General features: G+C 43.7%; 2 protein-coding genes across 2 annotated transcripts in view; one reads left to right on the top strand and one right to left on the bottom strand.

The window, feature by feature from the left end:
* Positions 1–12,030, bottom strand: part of LOC135509254 (putative adenosylhomocysteinase 3) — a 35,594-nt gene extending 23,564 nt beyond the window's left edge. The window contains exon 1 of the mRNA XM_064929759.1: positions 11,744–12,030. Within this exon, the coding sequence (XP_064785831.1) occupies positions 11,744–12,004 (261 nt within the window). The 5' untranslated portion in view covers positions 12,005–12,030. The remainder of the gene's footprint in view (positions 1–11,743) is intronic.
* A 6,302-nt stretch (positions 12,031–18,332) lies between these two features.
* Positions 18,333–25,266, top strand: LOC135509253 (leucine-rich repeat neuronal protein 2-like). The gene is made up of 2 exons (XM_064929758.1): positions 18,333–18,641; positions 20,657–25,266. Exon 2 carries the CDS (start codon positions 20,883–20,885, stop codon positions 23,142–23,144), a length of 2,262 nt encoding a protein of 753 aa, XP_064785830.1. The 5' UTR covers positions 18,333–18,641; positions 20,657–20,882; the 3' UTR covers positions 23,145–25,266.
* The last annotated feature ends 776 nt before the right edge of the window (positions 25,267–26,042 follow it).

The raw sequence follows: 26,042 nt of genomic DNA, 5'->3' as shown, positions 1-26,042 counted from the left end.
TGTCATTGTACGCACTGATGGCCAGTTTAGTGTGATTTTTCTCCAGCCACAAACGTCCCCGTAGTGATGGATAGTCTCCTTTCACGACATAGTGGCAGCTTTTCAGTTTGTCCATTTAACTGAATTGTGACATCAGTGATGCCTCTGACAGTGACATTCACCTGTGTAAGTATTTAACACGATGTGGACTGGCTGAAGTCTGTGTTTCAGTGTATTTTTGTAGACTGTGTCTTACACAAGAGATTAGTGGTGTGTGGGTCAGCTGTTTGTACACCCGCAACTGCCCGGAATTGCTAACAATCCACCCACAACTGCTTACTCGGCCTATATGTGATAAAGTGAAAATCTGAGGCCTGCACTCGACTTTAACCCGCTAATACAGAAAATGCGCTGTAGGCTAGTCGGGGAAGGTAGAATGATTTGACAGAGGGTGCAAGATTTTTTTGGCCTGATTTATATATTTATCTGCATACATTTTGGTAGGCTATTTGTTAGTCAAGTAGTCTATAATTAGATACAAGCAGCTTATCTTCTGTCATAAGGCTTACATGTTGCCCTAGAAGACTGAATAGGCTAAACCCTTGCTCACCAGAATAACATAAATCGATAGAATTAATGCTTCCATCTAGTTGACATCGGTAAAGTTTTCCCTGTCATCTCTGCTTCTTTCGTGAAGCAAAGACTTTTACAGACAGGGCAACAAAAAAACATTTGAAAGATTTTCTGTGCAAAAATAGGCTTGGCAGAGATTCATTTTGCTGAAAGCTGTGAAAACGACAGCTGTGAAAAAGACCCAACACGTTTCTGATAAAATGCTATATTTTTGTGGTTGAAATAGCCTAGTATCAGCTGTTATGATGCTAATAAAGATAGGACCTCTACAGACGGTTTCTAACTGCGCATACTGAAAGAAAGAAATCATATTTCTTCACTCCTGTTCCAGTCAAAATTTTGCCTACATTTGGAATTTCCCTTTACTGCAAGAAATGCGACTGATAAATTTGTGGGCCTACAGCGCCTCACAATCATCACACATAACACTGCTATCATCCTCTTTTACCACTTCACCAAATCTTTCCCAAACATTACTTTTCTAGCCCTCCCTTCTCTTTATTTTCAACTCTCCATTTTGCAGATTTTCTCTTATTGAATTAAACTCCGACATTGTCATTTTTGGCTCCATGGATAGATATCCATGGATTTCTGGCCATTCCAAAAATAACTTGGCAATTTGCGTGTAGCTATTTGGCACGCTTACAGTTAGGCCCTAAAGCTTAGGTTTACACACTAATGCCAGATAGCCTAAAATAATTAAACAAAAAACTTCAATGTGGCCTATCAATATAAATCGCACAAGAATGATAGGCTACATTTATGGATTTTTAATGTATTGTTTTCTCTTTATTCAACCCACCCACCACCCACCCGCTCTTCATATTTAATCACCCTAAACCTGCCCCCAAAAGACTCAAGGCTGTAATTGCTGCCAAAGGTGCTTCAACAAAGTACTGAGTAATGTGTCTGAAAATTTATGTAAATGTGATATTTCAGTTTTATTATTAGTACATTTGCAAACATTTCTAAAAAACGTTTTATTGCTTTGTCATTATGGGTTATTGTGCGCAGATTGATGAGGGGAAAAAAACAATTTAATCCATTTTAGAATAAGGCTGTAACGTTACAAAATCTGAATACTTTCCGAATACTCAGTCCATACAAAGTGGGTAAAGCAGTATGTAAACATAATTAAAGTGACCAGTGTTCAATGACTCTGTACATAGGGTAAAGCCAGCTCTAATGTGCAGGGCAGGGTACTGGGTGGAAGCCGGCTATTGGGGCCTTTTTAACAGTCTGATGGCCTGGAGATAAAAGCTGTTATTAGTCTCTCGGTCTCAGCTTTGATGCACCTGTACTGTCTCCTCCTTCTAGATGGTAGCGGGGTGAACAGGCCATGGCTCGGGTGGCTGAGGTCATTGATGATCTTCCTGGTCTTCCTGTGAGGGCAGGCAGTATGCTCCTGATGATGAGTTGTGCTGACTGCCCCTGATGATGCGTTGGGCTAACGGCACTACTCTCTGGAGAGCCCTACAGTTGCAGAACGTCAAATTACCGTGCCCGGTGGTGATATAGACAGACAGGATGCTCTCAATGGTGCATTTGTAGAAGTTTGTGAGGGCCTTAAAGGCCAAGCCAAATTTCTTCAGCCTCCTGAGGTTGAAGAGGGGCTGTTGCACCTTCTTCACGTCACTGTCTGTATGAAGGGACCATTTCAGGTCATCAGTGATGTGCACACCAAGGAACTTGAAGCCCTTCAATGTGGATGGGGGTGTGCTCTCTCTGCTGTCTCCTGTAGTCCACGATCAGCTCCTTCATTGTGTTGACATTGAGGGAGAGGCTATTTTCCTGGCACCACTCTGCCATGGCTCTCACCTCCTTCCTGTAGGCTGTCTCATTATTGTTGGTAATCAGGCCTACCACTGCTGTGTCGTCAGCAAACTTGATGATTGAGTTGGAAACGTTCATGGACACATAGTCATGGGTGAACAGGGAGTACAGGAGGGGGCTGAGCACACACCCTGGTGGGGCCCTCGTGTTGAGGATCAGCATGGCGGAGATGTTGTTGCCTACATTCACCACTTGGGGTTGGCCCGTCAGGAAGTCCAGGATCCAGTTGCACAGGGAGGGTTTCAGACCCAGGGCCCTGAGGTTGTTGATGAGCTTGTTGGTCGGTGTATTATATGTGTACCCTGTACATACAACTAATAGAACTTGAAACCTGAAACTTCCCTCAGCGGAAGTGTGTCCCTATTCCCCAGTCGCTGATTTTCAGTTGCAACTCCGTACACTCGCCCTGATGAACTCAACTGCTGAGCCTCTTTTTCAGCTATAATGCCTTCAGAATGCAGTCATGCAGCTTGAATTCAAAATAAATTAAAAATAATAATAATTCTCACCCATCTACACAACACCCCATAATGACAAAATCCAAATCTGCTTTTAGACAAAGTTCTGAGTAAGGCGATTCTTTACTTGTCCCGTCAATGAATCTACCAGATTTATGCAGAAACAGTGATCCTTTTTCTTTATTCTCCTGGATAGTCACCAGTTGAAGTATCCTGGGGTAAGGAATGTTTTGGGATGTTTTAGACAGTTTTGATGTAAAAGAATTATGAAATACAGAAATATCTAATTTACATAAGTTTACCCACCCCTTTTCGACGGCACTCCAAATTGAGCTCAGGTGCATCCAATTTCCTTTGATCATCCTTAAGATGTCACTACAACTTGATTGGCGTTCACCTATGGCCAAATCAATTGTTTGGACATGATTTAGAAAAAACACACCTGTCCATATAAGGTCCCACAGTTGACAGTGCATGTCAAAGCAGAAACTATACCATGACGTCCCAGTAACTGGCTGTAAAAGAATTGTGATAAGGCATATACAGTGGGGCAAAAAAGTATTGTCAGCCACCAATTGTGCAAGTTCTCCCACTTAAAAAGATGAGAGAGGCCTGTAATTTTCATCATAGGTACACTTCAACTATGACAGACAAAATGAGAAAAAAAATCCAGAAAATCACATTGTAGGATTTTTTATGAATTTATTTGCAAATTCTGGTTTCAGTTCAGCAATATTATTGGGATGTCTGGTGTGAACTGCTCTGTTGAGGTCATGCCACAGCATCTCAATCAGGTTAAGATCAGGACTCTGATTGGATCACTCCAGAAGGCGTATTTTCTTCTGTTGAAGCCATTCTCTTGTTGATTTACTTCTGTGTTTTGGGTCGTTGTCCTGTTGCATCACCCAACTTCTGTTGAGTTTCAATTGGCAGACCGATAGCCTAACATTCTCCTGCAAAATGTTTTGATAAACTTGGGAATTCATTTTTCCATCGATGATAGCAAGCTGTCCAGGCCCTGAGGCAGCAAAGCAGCCCCAAACCATGATGCTCCCTCCACCATATTTTACCATTGGCATGAGGTTTTGATGTTGGTGTGATGTGCCTTTTTTTTCCCTACACATAGTGTTGTGTGTTCCTTCCAAACAACTCAACTGTAGTTTCATCTGTCCACCGAATATTTTGCCAGTAGCACTGTGGAACATCCAGATTAACTTTTGCAAACTTCAGATGTGCAGCAATGTTTTTTTTGGACAGCAGTGGCTTCTTCTGTGGTGTCCTCCCATGAACACCATTCTTGTTAAGTGTTTTACGTATCGTAGACTCATCAACAGAGATGTTAGCATGTGCCAGAGATTTCTGTAAGTCTTTAGCTGACACTAGGATTCTTCTTAACCTCATTGAGCATTCTGCACTATGCTCTTGCAGTCATCTTTGCAGGACGGCCACTCCTAGGGAGAGTAGCAACAGTGCTGAACTTTCTCCATTTATAGACAATTTGTTTTAGCTTGGACTGATGAACATCAATGCTTTTATATATATGTTTGTAACCCTTTCCAGCTTTATACAAGTCTTCAATTATTAATCTTAGGTCTTCTGAGATCTCTTTTGTTTGAGGCATGGTTCACATCAGGTAATGCTTCTTGTGAATAGTAAACTCAAATTGAGTGAGTTTTTTATAGGGCACGGCAGCTCTAACCAACATCTCCAATCTTGTCTCATTGATTGGACGCCAGGTTAGCTGACTCTTGACTCCAATTAGCTTTTGGAGAAGTTATTAGCCTAGGGGTTCACATACCTTTTCCCACCTACACCGTGAATGTTTAAATTAGGTATTCAATATAGACAAGAAAAATACAATAATTTGTTTCATTAGTTTAAGCACACTATGTTTGTCTATTGTTGTGATATGATGAAGATCAGAACAAATTTGATGACCAATTTATGCAGAAATCCAAGTAATTCCAAAGGGTTCACTTACTTTTTCTTGCCAACTTGATGTATTAGTAGCCAACTAACGTTAGGTAGATAGCTAACATACGAGTACTTACTGCTGTAATGATATGCTATGTAGTTTGTAAGGATAGCATAGCTAACAAATTGTCAGCCAACATAACGTGTAAGGTAACTTATTTGAAAAGTCATTACTTTATTACATTGCTCAACATTTTCTTAACATTTGTCATAATTAGTTAAAGCAATGAATTTGTATCCATTCTCATTGGACTTCGGCTGCATATTTTCTGCCATTTTCTTTGAATCTGAAAATTATATGAAGCCACGCCCACTTTCTGAAGAATTGCATTATGGGCCCTAAAAGCATGGAAATAGTATCCACTGCTCGTATACTTCGTATTTTGGCTAATGCAGGGAACTGGGAACTTTTGCCATACTAACTATACCCATACATTGCATACTATTTACTCCATTTAGGTCACAAATAGTACGGTTAGTATGAGTATTCAAACACAGCTATGGTTTGATGCCATTCCATTTGCTCTGTTCCAGCCATTATTACGAGCCGTCCTCCCCTCAACAGCCTCCACTAATGCAGCTGCACGGCTGCTACCAGTGTGGGACTGAACTAGTAGAGAGAGTGCTCAGGACAGGTAGAGAAAATCATGTCAGTGTGGAGAACAGCAGCACACTTTATTTTGGTAGAGCTTAGTAGATGGAGAAACTAACTGACCTGAACACGCACACAAATAAAGCCTATATAAATAAGGTGTAGGTGACAATAGCTGCACACTCTGACCTTCAAAGGTTTCAGAGTGAACCTGTTTTTCTGAAGGCCCAGACTCTCAGTATAGCTTACCTAATGAAGTGTGGGTGTGGTGTGTTTACCTCATGAAGTTGGTCACCCTCGCACCCTCTGAATGTCACCAAACTAAACTAGTACATGTTCACAACCTTTAAACAACCTTTCTATGCCAGCTTATGAATATTCTCTGTGCAACATCACCTTGCCTCTCATTGAAGGCTTATAATGAATATAGGCTTAAAAATGTATGTCCCCATAGATTGACTTGCCTAGTTAAATAAAGGTCAAATAAAATAAATTAAATCAAATATTTGCTACACTGAACAAAAATATAAACACAATATGCAGTGTAGGTCCCATGGTTCATGAGCTGAAATAAAAGATCCCAGAAATGTTCCATAAACACAAAAAGCCTATTTCTCTCAAACGTTGGGCACAAATTTGTTTACATCCCTGTTAGTGAGCGTTTCTCTGTTGTTAACCTCTTACATCTATGGGGGCGCTATTTCATTTTTGGATGAAAAACGTTCCCGTTTTAAACAAGATATTTTGTCACAAAAAGATGCTCGACTATGCATATAATTGATAGCATTCGAAAGAAAACACTCTGACGTGTCCAGAAATACCAAGATATTCTCTGTGCGTGCCCTAGAACGTGAGCTTCAGGCAAAACCAAGATGAGATGGCATCCAGGAAATGACAAGGATTTTTGAGGCTCTGTTTTCCATTGTCTCCTTATATGGCTGTGAATGCGAGAGGAATGAGCCTGCCCTTTCTGTCGTTTCCCCAAGGTGTCTGCAGCATTGTGACGTATTTGTAGGCAGATCATTGGAAGATTGACCATAAGAGACCACATTTACCAGGTGTCCGCCCGGTGTCCTGCGCCGAAATTGGTGCGCAAAAGTCACTAGCCAGTATTTTTCCATGGGATACAGAGAGGAAAGCAAGCTTCCACGAACTGCATATCAATGAAGAGATATGTGAAAAAACACCTTGAGGATTGATTCCAAACAACGTTTGCCATGTTTCGGTCGATATTATGTAGTTAATCCGGAAAAAGTTTTACGTTGTAGGTGACTGAATTTTCGGTTCGTTTCGGTAGCCAGACGCAATGTAGAAAACGGAACGATTTCTCCTACACACAGACGCTTTCAGGAAAAACTGCGCATTTGGTATGTAACTGAGAGTCTCCTCATTGAAAACATCAGAAGCTCTTCAAAGGTAAATGATTTTATTTATTTGGTTATCTGGTTTTTGTGAAAATGTTGCGTGCTAAATGCTACTCAAAATGCTATGCTAGCTTTGCATACTCTTACACAAATTAGTCAATTTTTATGGTTCAAAAGCATATTTTGAAAATCTGAGATGACAGTGTTGTTAAGAAAAGGCTAAGCTTGAGAGCAGACGCATTATTTTCATTTTATTTGCGATTTTCAGAAATCGTTAACGTTGCGTTATGCTAATGAGCCTGAGGCTTTAGTCACAAACCCGGATCCGGGATGGGGAGTTTCAAGAAGTTAAGATAATCCATCCACCTGACAGGTGTGGCATTTCAAGAAACGGATTACCCATAAGAGTCTAAGCCCTGTCTAAGCCTGGGGGTTCTACTAAACTATATGGAATTGTTTTAAGAAGGTCATACCAATGATCATTTTGCTATTAGATTTGGAATTTGAAGACCCCTTGGAGTATAAAAAATATATATAAAAAATGAATTGATGAAAAGGTATTTTTGGCCTTACTGCTACTAGACCATTTAAACACATTGAATAACAGATTCACTACATGGAAAAGATAGTCCACCCCCAAAATGTAAAGGAAGTTTGTCCTAAAGTGTCTGTCCTATATCTGAGCGATAAAAGAAAGCTCAGCAAACATTTGTTATTTTTTTTGTACGTGTATTTAACCCCTTATTTTTGGCACTAAACTGTCTCTATATACACCGCCTTCGGAAAGTATTCAGACCCCTTGACTTTTCCCACATTTTGTTACGGTACAGCCTTATTTAAAAAAAGATTAAATAAATAACAATTCTAAGCAATCTCCACACAATACCCCATAGTGACAAAGTGAAAACATGTATTAAAAATGTATTATAACTTAAAAACAGAAATACTTTATTTACATAATTATTCACTCTTTGCTATGAGACTCTAAATTGAGCTCAGGTGCATCCTGTTTCCATTGATCATTCTTGAGATGTATCTACAATTTGATTGGAGTCCACTTGTGGTACATTCAATTGATTTGACATGATTTGGAAAGGTACACACCTTTCTAAGGTCCCACAGTTGACAGTCTATGTCAGAGCAAAAACCAAGCCATGAGGTCAAAGGAAGTGTCCGTAGAACTCCGAGACAGGATAGAGTTAGTAAGGCACAGATCTGGGGAAGGGTACCAAAACATTTCTGCAGCATTGAAGGTCCCCAAGAACGCTCCCCATTCAACCTGACAGAGCTTGTGAGGATCTACAGAGAAGAATGGGAGGAACTCCCCAAATACAAGTGTGCCAGGCTTGTAGCATCATACCCAAGAAGACTCGAGGCTGTAATCGCTGTCAAAGGTGCTTCAACAAAGTACTGAATAAAGTGTCTGAATACTTGTGTAAATATAATATTAAATGTTTTTCTATGTAATACATTTGTAAAAATAAAAAACTATGTTTGCTTAAGTCATTATGGGGTATTGTGTGTAGACTGACGAGGGGAAAAACAATTTAATCCATTTTAGGATATGGCTGTAACGTAACAAAATATGGAAAAGGTGAAGGGGTCAGAATACAGTATATACTTCCATAGATTTTTTTCCATTTGTACAGTGGGACCTTCAGACGAGTAATGTGAGCAAAACCGACATGTACGTGTTCGTGAGTGTCTACCCTTTCCATAGAGGGGTCATATTAGTGTGTAGCTCAAACTGTTCTCACGCTACAGACCATTTTGAGAGAAGCCGATTTTCGGAATGTCTCATGGTCTGACAAACACCACTCTAGTTGTGTTACCTTTCACCACAGATGCATAAGTGCGACACAGACAGATGCAGTGGATTACGATGTATCCAACGCAAAAAATACATATCTCTTGCTAAAATTAACAGATTTTTATGCAGTTTTTATTATTATGCAAAATAGATTTCCCCAGGGGAGCGGACATTGACCGTCGCGGGTTAAACAGCATGATCATAACAGGGGTGCCTCATGTGCTGGGGATAATAAAAGAGCACCCTAAAATGTGCAGTTTTGTCACAGAACACAATGCCACAGATGTTTCAAGTTTTGAGGGATAGTTTGCTGACTGCAGGAAAGTCCACCTGAGCAGTTGCCAGATAATTTAATGTTAATTTCTCTACGATAAGCCACCTCCAACATTTTTTCAGAGAATTTTGCAGCACGTCCAACCGGCCTCACAACTGCAGACCACGTGTATACCGTCTTGTGGGCGAGCGGTTTGCTGATGTCAACGTTGTGAACAGAGTGCCCCATGGTTGCGGTGGGCTTATGGTATGGGAAGGCATAAGTTATTGACAACAAACTCAATTTTGTTTTATTGATGGCCATTTGAAAGCACAGAGACACCGTGACGAGATCCTGAGGCCCATTGTCGTGCCATTGATCCGCTGCCATCACCTCATGTTTCAGCATGATAATGCACTGCCCCATGTCGCAAGGATCTGTACACAATTTCTGGAAGCTGAAAATGTCCCAGTTCTTCCATGGCCTGCAAACTCACTAGTTATGTCACCCATTGAGCATCTTTGGGATGCTCTGGATCAACGTGTTTGACAACGTGTTCCAGTTCCCACCAATATCCAGAAACTTCACACAGCCATTGAAGAGGAGCTGGACAATATTCCACAGGCTACAAACAACAGCCTGACCAACTCCATCCAAAGGAGATGTGTAGCGCTACATGAGGCAAATGGTGATCAAACCAGATATTGACTGGTTTTCTGATCCACACCACTACCTTTTTTTAGAAAGGTATCTGTGACCAACCGATGCATATCTGTATTCCCTGTCATGTCTTATTATGTCTTGTTCCTGTTCTTTCTCTTCACTCTGTCTCTCTCTGCTGGTCTTATTAGGTTACCTTCTCTTTCTCTCCTTCTCCAGCTGTTCCTCATCTCCTCTAACTACCTCGTTCACCCTTTCCCCACCTGTTCCCTTTTTCCCTCTGATTAGGTCTCTATTTCTCTCTCTGTTCCTGCTACTTTCGGTGTCAGATTCTCGTTTGAGTTTCTCATGCCAGAAGCAAGCTATCGTCTCGTTTGCTTCATCCTTATCCTATCCTGTCGGAATCTGCCTGGCAGGTGCATCCTGTACACTACTAACTGTCTTATCGTTTGTACTGTGTCCAGTTCATCTGATGCTACGTGAGATCAGGTACCACTGTTCCTCTACGACCCGCGCCTACCCAGAGAGACCTGCAGCCTGTCGCCGCTAACCCAGCTATTCTCCTCTGCTGCTAAGAAGGGGACTCTCTTGTTATTTATCAGAGGGACTTTATGTTTCATTTGTCGCCCTCTCTGCGGGTTGTCTATTTTTGCCATTATCAACGTCTGAAGAGGATCTATGTCTTTCCTGTGTTCTCATTAAAGAACTCTGTTTTTGTTAAACCGCTTTTGGGTCCTCACTCAAGTGCACAACATTCCCAGTCATGTGATATCCATAGATTAGGGCCTAATTTATTTATTTCTATTGACTGATTTCCTTATATGAACTGTAACTCAGTAAAATCTTTGAAATTATTTGCATGTTGTATTTATATTTTTGTTCAGTACATATTGAACAAATCCACCTTGCATCGATTTAAGTTTCCAAATGTTATGGGCCCCCTAAACTGGTTCTGTGCCCCACCTTGGCCATCCCATTCATAATATTCTTGATACCAACCTAGTCTCTGAGCATTTCATATTATTCTGTACATAAAGCTGAGATTCTCCATTTAATATGATATGTTATGTTTGGTAAGGTTACATAAGACAGATGGTTACTTAAGGCAAAAACTAAATTAGGTCTGGTTGGGTTAGATGGATGGGCTTATGACACAAATGTCTAGCAACCCAAAGGTTGTGAGTTTGAATCTCATCACAGACAACTTTAGCTAATTAGCAACTTTTCAACTACTTGCTACTTTTCAGTTACTTTGCAACTACTTACCATGTTAGCTAACCCTTCCCTAACCCTTTAATCTAACTCCTAAATTTAACCCTAACCTTAACCCTAACCCCTAGCCCAGCTTCCATTATAGAGCAAGCTAACATTAATGGCATAGCTAGAATTTATAATATATAGTTTAGAAAATGTGTAAGATATTGTATGTTTTGCTAATTTGTAACATATGTATACGTTTTGCAAATTCGTAAAATATAATACAAATTGTAATTCGTAACACATCATCCGAAATGATGGTGATGAAAATCCACAAAATAATACATACCAATACAAAACGTATAATATCATACTGGAGTATCTCGGATTTTTGTACAGAAAAAGTATTAAATTCGCTGAGACCAGGTTGCAAGCTATATTTCACAAGGTGGATTGGTTCCCTTTCGGTCATATCTTTAGAAACTCCAGGTATACAACCTTGTATTCTAGTCCCAGCAATAGCCTAACTAACCCTCTACATATTAAACGCGTTTCTCATTTACATTTATCATTATATGTGCTTCAGTCACAGTACCATCAAGATTTACAGATGCTCCGTTCGGATCTGCGCGCCTCATTGCAGAAACATGCGGTCGCGACTTTTTTTAATCAACATTATATGCCGTGGTGGTGTCTAACGCTGTCGCATGTCTTGGCGAAGACGAATTTGCCTTTGATAATGCTTTTAATCGTCGCAATTGAGATCTGAGCAGATACTACCTTCATCTTTCAAACCTTGACGTATCACACATTGATTCGCTGTCACAGCCAAGATGGTAGGACACTATCCAAATAAAGTTGCATTGATTGAGCAACTCAAACTGTTGAATGCGCCTTCTAGCACATGTAGTAGCCTACTGAAGTTAAAACCCAAACCCCCACAGTAAAAGTAGGATAAGACACGAGTCTAGGTAATTGATTTATCCTCACCCTCTCCATATTTAGCGCTTCGATCACTGTCTCTCCCGCCCCAACGGACACCTCGGCCCCGTTTTCGTTGGACGGTTGAGACTGCTCGCTCCATCTGGTCTCGGCTGCATGCAACATATTCCACAGGTTGGGGTTGCATGTCGACGATGAGAAGGTAGTAGCACCACCCTCATCTTCTGTATGCAGTTTGGGAAACATGACCGGTAAGGTTAGGTCTTTATATGGAGAAGGAGCATCAGTCTGTTCAGATTTCTTTGCCATAACTGGACTGGTGTTGTGGTGACTGAACTAAATAACCTCTTATTTTGAAAGTATGAAAAAAACATAGGTAAGGGCGGGTCTGAGCAGAGGTATGGTCTGTCCAGTATGCTAAGTACCCACATACCTTCCACATCCCAAAGTGATGACTATGGTGACTTTGAAAATGATGACCTTCCACATTCCAAAATGAAGACAGATTTGTCTGTCTATGTTTGTGACCCTGATGACCCATTTCACTCTGCCAGTATGTGTTAATTTTCAACACATAACACACAAAGAAAAAGGCACAATGACATGTGTTTACAGTAAACCCTGTAGTCATGATAGCCACACAGAGAGGCAGATCACATCCACATGAAGGATTTAGGCCCACAGCCCAAACATTTATTTTGTAACTTCCATTGAATTTCCATTGAAACTTCCATTGAACAACCCCTCACTGGATGGCAGTCCAGTGAAAAGGTTCACTGGACTGCCATCTATTAAACAAAAAGAAGGTTGCAACACAGACAATGATGAAGATAGTCAGTAGTCTTTACTGTCAGGGTGAGTGTTCAGGAAGTTTTTGCTCTGCCCTTCATGGGGCAACTCAGGTGCTCCGGGGGTCGTTTCCGAGGTAACCGGTAGCAGAGGGTGTGTCTGCGGAGCATGAGGAGAGGCGGCAGGGGCAGGCTTTGGGTGGTGGAGGTGTGTGTCATTCCTGTCTGAGGGTCCTCTGTCTGCGGCCCATATCGACCACGCCTTCAACACACAAACACAAACACATATGTGACTTGTTCCAGGAAACTAGGCGTATGTCGCGCGTCACTACTTCACAGGAGAACATAAACTTTTACATTTTTATCAAAATGTGTTTTTTGGCAGAAATGCCTTCTTGAACATGTGAACTTTCATGTGCTTTAATAACAAACTTGTATGCCATTTGTAAATGGGCTATTGTTATTTTACTGCTGTTCTTTAATTACTTGTTACTTTTATTTCTCATTCTTATCTGTATTTTTTAAAACTGCATTGTTAATTAGGGGCTCGTAAGTAAGCATTTCACTGTATTCGGCCCATGTAACTAATACAATTTGATTTGAAATACAAATACAATTGTTCAATTACGAGCCTAGTTGGTTTAGCCGCAGGAAAAGGGGGAGCAACCTTCCCGCTAGCCATTATTGGCTGAGATAATGAGTGGGCTGGACATGCCGAGAGATGAGTTTGGATTGGTCTGCCATGTAGCAGCTTCTGTCTATTTGAGCTGGTCAGTATGTGTAGGTAATCCTGTCTAACGCAGGTGTTATATATATATATATATCTTGTGTAGTAGAACTGCATAAGTGTTGATCTCCACTTTCTGGAGGACCAAGTTTTGAAATCAGTAGAATTAGAGTATGATAGCTAAAGAGATGGAGATAACACCTGTCTCCGGATTACATCTTCAAACTAAGTAAGGGCAACCGTGGCATCCGTGTCAGGGAGAAGCATCCATTCCATCTATACGGGTAAGATAGACTAGCTAGCTACATTTTCAGTTATTACACATTTCTAATTTTGACAGAAAGTTGATTTCATTTCAAGTTAAAGTGTACTATTAGCTAGCTAGCTAACATTAGCTGGCTGGCTTGCTAGCTAATGTTATGTGTGTGAGCTGTGTAGTAATATTATTTGTATATCAGAGCCATTTGCTTTGCTAGTTATAGCCTAATGTTAGCTAGCTAACGTTGAACCTGGTTTGTTAGCTACCTGCAGATTCATGCAGGGTTGTAACTTCATGAGTTGGGATTATGGTTCATTGTTTAGCTAGCTAGCTACCTGTCTTAACAAAATACTCCACTATGCAAGTATCCATTTCAATAGGGTGAGTAAAATGGTCAGTGAGCTGTTCTCTCATTTATGTCTGGAAGTAGCTAGCAAGCTAGCCAACATTAGCCAGTTAGCTTGGGTGCTTGACCGCTGTTGTTAGGACAGAACGCTCGGATAAACCCTTAAAGAGATGGGTGGGGCTAAAGTTTAAGAGGTTGTGAACGTTGCTGAATGGGTGTAGACAAAGAGCTCTCCAGTAGGTACCAAAACATTAAAATGACATTTTCTCAAAAGTAAGGATACAAGTTTACAACTTTCAAAGCAGAATTACTTTCCTATTGTTCCTCAACCATAGCATATGATGTACCATTTTCTAGCTCTGAGTCTCTTTTATCCATTGTAAAAATCACAATTTCTAATGTTGCTAAATAAGACTGAATCGATCCGCTCAGTCACATATATAGAAAGGAATTTGTCACTATTCTACAATTATTCACTGTTTTAAGACTGAGCATGTCTGAACCACGCATATACAACAGCATATACTGTACATCTCTACAAAGATTACTGTTTAAAGCCACTAGGGGGCAGTATGTTGCCCTGGCTGTCCAGTGGTGGAGCCCTCAGGTGACTGAGCAAGAGCAGCCTCTCTCTCTCCCCCCACTCAGGGTCCACATCCTGGGGTGAGTCTGCTCGGCTCCCCCTGGGCCCGCTCCAGTTCCTGTGGATGTACACCTATATTTGTCCTGCACTCTTTTTATGTGAAAACTCGTCATTGAGATTTGCAATGTATTTATAACAACTGGCAAATAAACTTGAAGGAACTATCCAAAAACAACCCCTACCCCTGAATACTACAAGAAGTGCGTATGGGTAGGGGCTGTTTCTGGATGGGGCTGAACTTGCCTGGGTCTCCCCCTCCACTGGAAGAAGAAGCGTGCCAAGGTATGGGGGCCCATTCTGGAAGGAGGAGGTAGAGAGAGGCGAGGCAGGCTGGCCTCCCACTGGGGCTTACGCTGCTCCCTCTCAGCCCTATCCCTCCACCTCTTCTCCTGCTCTTCACTGTTCTCCACTTGCACCCAGTGCAAGAACTCCAGTCGAGGTTGGGGAGGTGGGAGGGGCAAGTAGAATGTTTCCCTGGGAGTGGCCAATGAGTTGGTGACCTGGGCTTTGTGGGCGGTACCTCTCGGAGGGCCCTGCAGGACCAGACGATGCTGCAGGCGAGGCTTGAAGCCTGGGTACCTCATCTCCATGTTGCTGCACAGTAACACCCCTCTCACACTAGCCTGAACTCTCCTACTCTGTAGCTGCAGCAACACCTGTTCAATTACCTGTTGCTGCTGGCTGATGAAGTCACTTTGTTTCTATAGCAACATGGTCATTGTTGTCTGTCACTGAAAAAAAATATAGTAAATGGAATAATGGAATTCTAATTCTAGAAAACAACAAGCAAATATAAGTAACCCGATTGTAACGTTTCTGAGGTGGGCTTGCTGTCAGCAGTCTGAGGGTTTAAAGTTTAAGGTTTCAGATTAAAAGGTTAAAGAGAAAAATCTTAAAAATCTACCATTGCAATGTTATGGACATTAAAACCTTACTGGATATAATGCTGTGTCAAATAGCATCAACAGCCATAATCTACAAGGCCAAAGAGAACTCAATGTAAATTGATGCGTTTGATTTACTCCTCTGAACTCAACAATCCGTTACAAAACTCACACATGCAAATGCACACACAAAAACTTCCAACTCATCTACCAATGCAGGCTGCCTAGCAACCTGTTGCTATAAGATACTGCTGGGCCTGTCACCATGGCAGCAGATTCTCACTCTCTGCAGCGTTACAACACACACCACACCATTTAGCTGTGCTGTGGGGAGCGTTTCATAAGTCCTTGAGCCTTCCCCGGTCCAGCGAACACCTGTTGTGTAGAGAATTCAAGTGAGAGAGACACACACACACACAGAGAGACACACACACAGAGAGAGACAGACACACAGAAAGAGAGAGACAGAGGCAGAGAAAGCGAGAGCCAGAGAAACACAGAGAGAGAGAGAGAGAGGAAGACACACACACAGAGACAGACACACAGAAAGACAGACACGCATGAATAGAAAGACTGAGAGACACACATAGATAGAAAGTAAGAGAGACATAGAAAGAGACAGAGATAGAGAGAAACAGGGATATAAAGAACAGAGTGAGAAAGACCCATCATGATTCTACATTATTAGATCATGGTATCAATCATGTCATTGTATCATATCATTCATTAATATGAGATGCATTGTCTTTTGGCTGATGCTGATGTACAGTTTGCTTACACTGAAATTAAACCCTAGAAAGTCAGATGTGTGTGTGTGTATGTGTTTGCTTTAATGCTTAACCCTGACACATGACTCTAATCATTCCTTGGATGTGACACTGCAACATGCTTCTCCTCAGCCCTAACTGAGGGTTATCATAACAGTGCATATGATTCACAACCATGACTCAGTGTGAGTAGACCACACACATACACAGAGGGGAAAGGGAAAGGGGGATACCTAGTCAGTTGTACAACTGAATGCCTTCCACTGAAATGTGTCTTCCGCATTTAACCCAACCCCTCTGAATCAGAGAGGTGCAGGGGGCTGCCTTAATCAACATCCACATCTTCGACACCCGGGGAACAGTGGGTTAACTGCCTTGCTCAGGGGCACAACATGTTTTTACCTTGTGTAAGGGTGTGAACTGGCGGCAGAGAAGTCAGACGCAGGAGAAAAATAACTGTGTTTCCAACGGCGAAGCTTATTTACCAAAAACCCACCGGAAAACAGAATAAAAATCAATGGGTAACAACCTGCCGCACACCAGTACAGACATACACATACAATAAACCATCACCGACAAGGACATGAGGGGGAACAGAGGGTTAAATACACAACATATAATTGATGGGATTGGAACCAGGTGTGATGGAAGACAAGACAAAACCAATGGAAAATGAAAAATGAATCAGTGATGGCTAGAAGGTCCGCGTAGTCGACCGCCGAACACCGCTCGAACAAGGAGAGGGACCAACTTCAGCGGAAGTCGTGACACCTTGTCAGTTTGGGGATTCGATCCAGCAACCTTTTGGTTACTGGCCCAACGCTCTAACCACTAGAGGGAAGGATACGAGAATTAAAAAATATGAAGGAGAGCAGATGTGAAGAGAGGAGAGACATGAAGAAAGGAAAGACGCAGGAGAAAAATATGAGAGAACAGGAAGCAGTGCTTGTTTTCTCTCTCAAATGTTTTCTCTCCCAATGTTGCTATGACGACCTCTCCTCTAGATTCCTTTTCATTGTGCTACCTCTCATCCCTCATTCTCACTGCCTTTCAGCCTGCAGGGTGTGTGCATGAGTGTGTGTCTCTGTGACATGCTTTTCTAAAACTTAGTTGCTCAGCTCCCATAACCCCCCCACTTTGCCTAACAGGAATGGTTACCCTTCTCCTCAGAGTGCTTCCATCCTACCGTCCATCCAATCTTCTCTCTCTCTGCTGTCCATATTGTGCGTTCTGTGATTAGGTAAGACTAGGTAAACTCAAACATTTAACACTAAACATGACATTCAATCCTGACATGGATTAGGGTTAGATGGGTTAGGATTTAGGTTAGATGATTAAAATAAATATATATTTATATATCTTTATTTGTATTTATAGATTTGAAGCTCTATCATACAATAGACACTCACACACCTACCGTACATAGTTCAACAAGGCTTTGCTGCTCAAACTCAGAGCTGTGTTGAACTATGTAGGCAGGTGACTTGTTAGGGTTTGTTGGGAGAGAATGGAAACTTTTGTGCAATCCTTTTGTCTTCTCAATTGTCAGCAGTGGCACAGGAATGGCTGAGGGCATAAACACAGTGACACAACACACAGTCATTTTCTTTAATACATATGGAGAAGGGAGAGGGAGGAGATATAGGGAGATGTGGAACGGTTGGAGAGAAAGGGGAGATGGAATCCGCTGCTTTACACACACCACACACACACAGGCACACGCACACACACACACACACACACACACACACACACACACACACACACACACACACAGGCACACACACACACACACACACACACACACACACACACACACACACACACACACACACACACACACACACACACACACACACACACACACACACACCTGCACAGTGCATTAAAGTTTATACAATAGCTCCCAGGATTCTTCCTCTGCACGGAAGAGATGCTGATGTCTCTGAAAGCTTTTTTGGTTTTAATAGTTCATTCTCTATGTAGCAAGCACTATGCTCCACTAGACAGCTTTTAAAAAGCAAACCAGTGAGCCAAATGGAAACTCACTGAGCCTGCAATTCAGAGGTATTAAATTATTTTTTTATTTGGAGAAAGAGGGGGAGTAGAGAGGGACAGAAACTCAGATTAAATCATCTTTGGCTTTCCTGCTCAAGACAACTGGCTACTGAGAGAAAGAGAGAGAGAGACAGAGAGAGAGATAGAGAGGCTCACACATACTGACTGAGATACAGTGGGGTTGGGGAGAGTGCAGTTTCATCCTGTAGAGATCTCCCCACAGCCTCAGAGATAGAAAAGGAGGAATATTTTAAAAAGAGAGAAATACAGAATGGGAAACACATATGTTTTAAGGGGAGAGAGAGGAAGGATGATTTATTGTGGAGCAAGCCATTGACAAAGCGAGACAAAGACAAGCTGACTGAACATTCCTGGAGAAAAACTACTCTGACAAGATTGTGGGATAGGAAAAGAGGGACAGAAGGAAAGAGGACGGATCGAGAGATGCATGCAGTCAACCGTACTCATTCGATGGTAAGGATTATTGTTCATTCGATGGTAAGGATTATTGTTCATTCGATGGTAAGGATTATTGTTCATTCGATGGTAAGGATTATTGTTCATTCGATGGTAAGGATTATTTTTTTGTGAGATGCAAATGTGTGTGTTTGTGTTCGCTTGGACATATGTCTGGGTTAGACACAGATACACTGGCACTGAGGTAAACACATGGACACACGCACACACACACACACACACAGAATTAGAGCAGTAGAAGGAGAAGAGTGCCATCTGTGATGTGCCACAGTGGTGTCATCTCATTTGTGCTAACTGCTCAGACTCTGTCGTGTTTGTGTGTGTGTGTGTGTGTGCCCGCATGTTTGTGTGTATTGGAGCGATCGAGGCATCAGCATCCAGCACCCTCTCTCTAACCCTCCCTCTCTTTTATCCCTGTCATTCCATTTTCTTTGCTCTCACTCTCTCCCATACCTCCATCTCCTTCTGTCTGTCAGTACAGATAGCTTACTTCCACTGCAGATTACTGCTTCATCCCTCCTACTGCAGTCTCAGCTACAGCCAGACAACCTCCTCTAGTCTTCTCCTTTCCTCCTCAGCCACCTTTCATCCTCTCCCACTTTCATCCTCTCACACCTTTCCTCCTCTCCCACCTTTCCTCCTCTCCCACCTTTCCTCCTCTCACACCTTTCCTCCTTTCCCACCTTTCCTCCTCTCCCACCTTTCATCCTCTCCCACTTTCATCCTCTCACACCTTTCCTCATCTCCCACCTTTCCTCCTCTCCCACCTTTCCTCCTCTCCCACCTTTCCTCCTCTCCCACTTTCCTCCTCTCCCACCTTTCCTCCTCTTCCTCCTTTCCTCCTCTCCCACCTTTCCTCCTCTCCCACCTTTCATCCTCTCCCACCTTTCCTCCTCTCCCACCTTTCATCCTCTCCCACCTTTCCTCCTCTCCCACCTTTCATCCTCTCCCACTTTCATCCTCTCACACCTTTCCTCCTCTCCCACCTTTCCTCCTCTTCCTCCTTTCCTCCTCTCCCACCTTTCCTCCTCTCCCACCTTTCCTCCTCTCCCACTTTCATCCTCTCACACCTTTCCTCCTCTTCCACCTTTCCTCCTCTTCCTCCTTTCCTCCTCTCCCACCTTTCCTCCTCTCCCACCTTTCCTCCTCTCCCACCTTTCCTCCTCTTCCTCCTTTCCTCCTCTCCCACCTTTCCTCCTCTCCCACCTTTCCTCCTCTCCCACCTTTCCTCCTCTCCCACCTTTCCTCCTCTTCCTCCTTTCCTCCTCTCCCACCTGTCCTCCTCTCCCACCTTTCCTCATCTCCCACCAGCAGGTAGGCTATTGGTTAGAGTGTTGGATCAGTAATCAAAAGGTTATTGAATTGAATCCCCGAGCTGACAAAGTAAAAAATGTGTCGTTCTGCCCCTGAACAAGGCAGTTAACCCACTGTTCCCTGGGAGCCGAAGATGCGGATGTCAATTAAGCTAGCCCCTCACACCTGATTCAGAGGAGTTGGGTTAAATGCAGAAGACACATTTCAGTTGAATACATTCATTTGGACAACTGACTAGGTATCCTCATCTCCTCTATCTCCTTTTGATATATTCCTCTTCCTCTCATTTCCTTGACACATGGTCTAGTAGTCTCTCTACCCCTTTCTTTCCATTGTGTGAGTGTGTGTATGTGTTTTATTTCAGACTTCCTCTGTTATCTTAACTGGTAAACACTGCCACCAGGTGGTGACTGGTCTTCATCAGTGCACACTTCACACACACAAATATTTTCTTTCATTCAAAATATAATTAAAGTAAATAAGAAAAGAGGGACAAAAATCAAATCAAATGTAATGCATTGCATATGAAAAGAGACTGGAAATCAAATCAAATGGAATGGTTGAGAGTTGAAAGAACAGGAGGTACTCTCTCAACCTGTCCTCTGGCTGTCTAAATGTGTTACAAAACCTGTCCTTGACACATTATCTTCCCCGTCTCTCTCCACCGCTCTCACTCACTCCTTCTCTCTCTCTGCCAGGTCTCCTTAGTGTGTACAGAGCCATGCCCAGTACACCTGTCGCCACAATGTGACAGCGACCGTCTGACCACGGAGACAGTCCACAACACTTTAGACTCCTATGGCACTGTAACCTGGCAACAGCAGATACCTAGAGCGCTGTAACTTGGCAACAACACTGGGTCACCTCAATCGAATTGCCACCACTGAATCGACTCCTCTGAATCAACTCCTCTCTGCTGTGAGGATGCTGAGGGTGTCAATGGTCCTACTGCAGAGGCAGCTGGTCCTGTGTGTGTGGGTGTGTGTGTCCAGTGCACTAGTGGTCCATTCCCTGCCATGGAGCGTCTCCTGCCCGGCAGGGTGTGTGTGTCAGATCATGCCCTGGTTTTCCCCCCAGTCATTGTCCTGCGAGGTTCCAACTGTGGACTGTAACAACCTGTTCCTGACCCAGCTCCCCTCCCCTCTCCCCCTAGACACACACACCCTCTGTCTGCAGAGTAACCTGCTGTCTGCCTTGGAGACACCACTGTTACAGACACTCCCCAACCTCACAGAGCTGGATCTGTCTCAGAACCGCTTCAGCAGTGTTAGGACACTAACCTCAACCCAGCCCCAGACTCCCTCCCTGCGCTCCCTACTCTCCTTGCACATGGAGGAGAACCAGCTCCGGTCCCTGCCCCCTGCCGCCTTCTCTTCCCTGCCTGCCCTACAGGAGCTCTTCCTCAGCCACAACCAGCTGGCCTCCCTGGCTCCTAGAGCCTTCTCTGGCTTGGGCTCCCTGCTGCGCCTGCACCTCAACAACAACCACCTGACCTCAATTGACCCCCTCTGGTTCACCACCCTGCCCTGCCTCCAGGTGCTGATGCTGGGGGGAAACCCAGTGGAGGTCCTCCCTGAACGGGGCTTCCAGGCGCTGGCGTCTCTACGCAGCCTGGTGCTGGGGGGCATGGGGCTGAAAGGGTTGCCTGAGAGGGCCCTGGAGGGGCTGGACAGCCTGGAGAGCCTGTCCTTCTACGACAACCTCCTCACCACTGTCCCCACACAGGCTCTGAGGAGGCTCCCAGGCCTGAAGTTCCTGGACCTGAATAAGAACCGTCTGAGTCTGGTTCAGACAGGGGACTTCAGGGACCTGGTCCACCTGACAGAGCTGGGTCTGAACAACATGGAGGAGCTGGTGGCCATCGAGAGGGCAGCCATGGAGAACCTGCCTGAGCTCACCAAGCTGGAGATCACCAACAACCCCCGGCTGTCCTACATCCACCCCCAGGCCTTCTTCCAGCTGGGCAGGCTCGAGAGCCTGATGCTGAACTCCAACGCTCTGACTGCTCTGCACCAACACACTGTCCTGTCTCTGCCCAGACTGAGGGAGGTCAGCCTGCACTCCAACCCCCTCCGCTGTGACTGCCTGTTTCGCTGGGTGGCTGAGGAGCACCCTCACACAGATGCTGACGCACACACAGATACACAGATGCCACAGGCTGTGAGGTTTATCCAGCCCCAGGCCACATTGTGTTCTGAGCCTCCAGAGCTGAGGGCTCGCAGGGTGAGGGAGGTGTCAATCACAGAGATGTCAGCCTCCTGCCTCCCCCTCATCCCCCCTGGCATCCTCCCCCCCTACGTGGGGGTGAGAGAGGGGGAGAAGCTGGCTCTGCACTGTCGCGCCCTGGCAGAGCCTCAGCCCACAATCTACTGGGTCACTCCTTCTGGACAGACACTGGGATCATCCAACAACACCCACAGCCACAAGCCTGCATCCAGACCCTACTTCAAGCCTGCATCCAGACCCTACTCCAAGCCTGCATCCAGACCCTACTCCAAGCCTGCATCCAGACCCTACTCCAAGCCTGGATCCAGACCCTACTCCAAGCCTGCATCCAGACCCTACTCCAAGCCTGGATCCAGACCCTACTCCAAGCCTGGATCCAGACCCTACTCCAAGCCTGGATCCAGACCCTACTCCAAGCCTGCATCCAGACCCTACTCCAAGCCTGGATCCAGACCCTACTCCAAGCCTGGATCCAGACCCTACTCCAAGCCTGGATCCAGACCCTACTCCAAGCCTGGATCCAGACCCTACTCCAAGCCTGGATCCAGACCCTACTCCAAGCCTGGATCCAGACCCTACTCCAAGCCTGGATCCAGACCCTACTCCAAGCCTGGATCCAGACCCTACTCCAAGCCTATCTCCAGCCTCAACTCCAAGCCTGCATCTAGCCAGACATCCAACTACTCCTCTTACCATTCCCACTTACCCAGCCCAGCATCTGGTAATGCCCCTGTCCTCTTTTCCAGCCTCACCCCTTCCTCTCCCCCCCTCCTCTCCTCCCCTGCCTACCGGCTCCTGCCAGAGGGAACATTGGAGATCGTCATGGTGACATCCCGGGATTCGGGTCTGTACACCTGTGTGGCTGAGAACACACTGGGGGCCGACACTCACAGTGTGACTGTAGGGGTGCAGGGGCCAGGGAAGGGGTTGAGGCAACAGATGTTGGAGGGTAGAGGATAGGGGTTAAAGAAGAGGGTTTTGAAGGAAGGGAGGTCACATGAGGGCAAGGGTCAAGACAGCAAGCATGAGGAGCAGCACACATATGAGTAAAGCCTAGCTATATAAATAATGAATGATATTATACACATAATAACATACACACATACTTGCAGTACATCGTTTCCAAAGATAACATTGCTTCCAGGGATGATTTATAGGATAGATATGGCTATCACTCTTGGCGGGGGTGCAGTTGTAGGTGGTTGTGAAGCCCAATCCAGGAGGCACATGTACTGCCGCAGTTGGGACATGTTAGGGCTGAATCTGGAGATGCTTGTGGGAGTGGTTGGGAACATTGAGGCCTGTAAATAGGACACAGTGGCAGTACATACGACAGTGTTGTACAGTCAGATATGTATATACTTTATATATACAGTACATTTAGAAAGTATTAAGACCCCTTGACTTTTTTCACATTTTGTTATGTTACAGCCTTGTTCTAAAATTGATGACAGTTTTTTTCTATAATCAATCGACACACAATACTCCATAATGACAAAACAAAAACAGGTTTTTAGAAAGTTTTAAAAATGTATTAAAAAAAACAACTGAAATATGACATTTACATAAGTATTCAGACCCTTTACTCAGTACTTTGTTGAAGCACCTACAGCCTCGAGTCTGTAATCGCTACAAGCTTGGCACTCCTGTATTTGGGGAGTTTCTCCCATTCTTCTCTGCAGATTCTCTCAGGCTCTGTTGGGTTGGATGGGGAGAGTTGCTGCTCAGCTATTTTCTCTCCAGAGATATTTGATGGGGTTCAAGTCCGGGCTCTGGCTGGGCTACTCAAGGACATTCAGAGACTTGTCACGAAGCCACTCCTGCATTGTCTTGGCTGTCTGCTTAGGGTCGTTGTCCTGTTGGAAGGTGAACCTTCACCCCAATCTGAGTACATGAGTGCTCTGGAGCAGGTTTTCATCAAGGATCTCTCTGTACTTTGCTCCGTTCATCTTTCCCTCGATCCAGACAACTCTCCCAGTCCCTGCTGTTGAAAAACATCCCCGCAGCATGATGCTGCCACTATCATGCTTCACCGTAGGGATGGTTTCCTCCAGACGTGATTCTTGGCATTCAGGCCAAAGAGTTCAATCTTGGTTTCATCAGACCAGAGAATCTTGTTTCTCATGGCCTGAAAGTCCTTTAGGTGCCTTTTGGCAAACTCCAAGCAGGCTGTCATGTGCCTTATACTGAGGAGTGACTTTGGTCTGGCCACCATTAAGGCCTGATTGGTGGAGTGCTGCAGAGATGGTTGTCCTTCTGGAAATTTATCCCATCTCTGCAGAGGAACTCTGGAGCTCTGCCAGAGTGACCATCGTGTCCCCGATTGCTCAATTTGGCTAGGCGGCCAGCTCTAGGAAGAGTCTTGGTGGTTCCAAACTTCTTCCCTTTAAGAATGATGGAGGCCGCTGTGTTCTTGGGGACCGTCACATCAACGCTGAAGAAATGTTTTGGTACCAGATCTGTGCCTTGACACAATCCTGTCTCAGAGTTCTACGACAATTCCTTCAACCTCATGGCTTGGTTTTTGCTCTGACGTGCACTGTCAACTGTGGGACCTTATATAGAATATATGATCAAAAGTGTCTGTTTTTGTTTTGTCATTATGGGGTATTGTGTATAGACTGATGCGGACATTTTCCACAAAATGTGGAAAAAGGGAAGGGGTCTGAATACTTTCTGAGTGCACTGTAAGCATAGGCCTACACATTGACATGGCTTGAGTTTGTATAAAGACGACACTCAAACTGTGGTACTTGCCATAGAGAAAAGAAATGGACTATAATGGACTATAAGTATTCTTCACTTACACAAGGGGACAGGCATTTTCCAAACAGTGTCATTTTATTGTAGCCTTTCCCTGCCTTCTTTGAGGTTTTGTAAATCTAAGTGGTTAATGTGACCAGCCCTTTCTCACTCCGCCGATTCCATCGGCTTCCTGTCACCTTGCGTTATTCTTCTATCCTACTGCCTTTACATAACATTACCTTGTTTTCCTACCCAGTGTGCCACTTCTATTTCAAATAGGATTGAGATGTATCAAATTCTATTTTGAGCTATTATTAAAAAAGGTTAGACTGATTTATGTTGATGGTTTGTTTTCCTGTCCATATTCACTAATTCCCTTATTGCTGGAGGCAGATGAGAGCAATAGATTATGCACTCTCCAAAATGGTAACTGTTGACTACATTGAATTCACAACTCAATATTTCTAATCATCTTTCTATGACAACTTAATTTCATATTTTAATCTAGAACTTTTATCTTTCTACTGGCCATGGACTGTAACAGGAATGGATCGTTATACCCTACATAATTAGAATGTTATGCAGAGGTGCCAGTATTTTTGTAGAAAAAGCACACTAAATTAAACAAAGACTCACAAGATTATTACTTCTCATTGAACACAGACACCAGTTAACAGAAATGGTGCAAGGAACTGAGCAGTTATCATCTCAACCGGTGTTAAACTCAGTTTGGCTTCTTTATCTCTGTCTTCCTCACACAGAGGGCTTTTCGCACCTTTTACAAAGAAAATGTCTCTTACTCAAGGCATTGATTAATTATTTTCAGAATATATTTTGTTTTAGGTTCAGGAAAATGTAGTTTAAAAGATTGAACATTTGGACTTGGTGATAAATGTGCCAGAGTTTGTTATACATTATTACAATTACAGTATAATTAATTAAGTTTATACCATGGCGTTGTTGTATACTCGTTTCTGATTGACTTGAATGGCATTTTAAAACGTGCATTATTTCCCTATAATCAAACATTATATTTGTACAGTAGAATTTAATGGCTGTAGTTCATTCTTACATGTTCTATGTTTAACTGCTTTTGAAAGCAAAAGGCGAATT

This window comes from Oncorhynchus masou, chromosome 22 (assembly GCF_036934945.1).
Source record: "Oncorhynchus masou masou isolate Uvic2021 chromosome 22, UVic_Omas_1.1, whole genome shotgun sequence".
Classification (NCBI taxonomy): Eukaryota; Metazoa; Chordata; class Actinopteri; order Salmoniformes; family Salmonidae; genus Oncorhynchus; species Oncorhynchus masou.
This window is presented reverse-complemented; position numbering and strand designations above follow the sequence as displayed.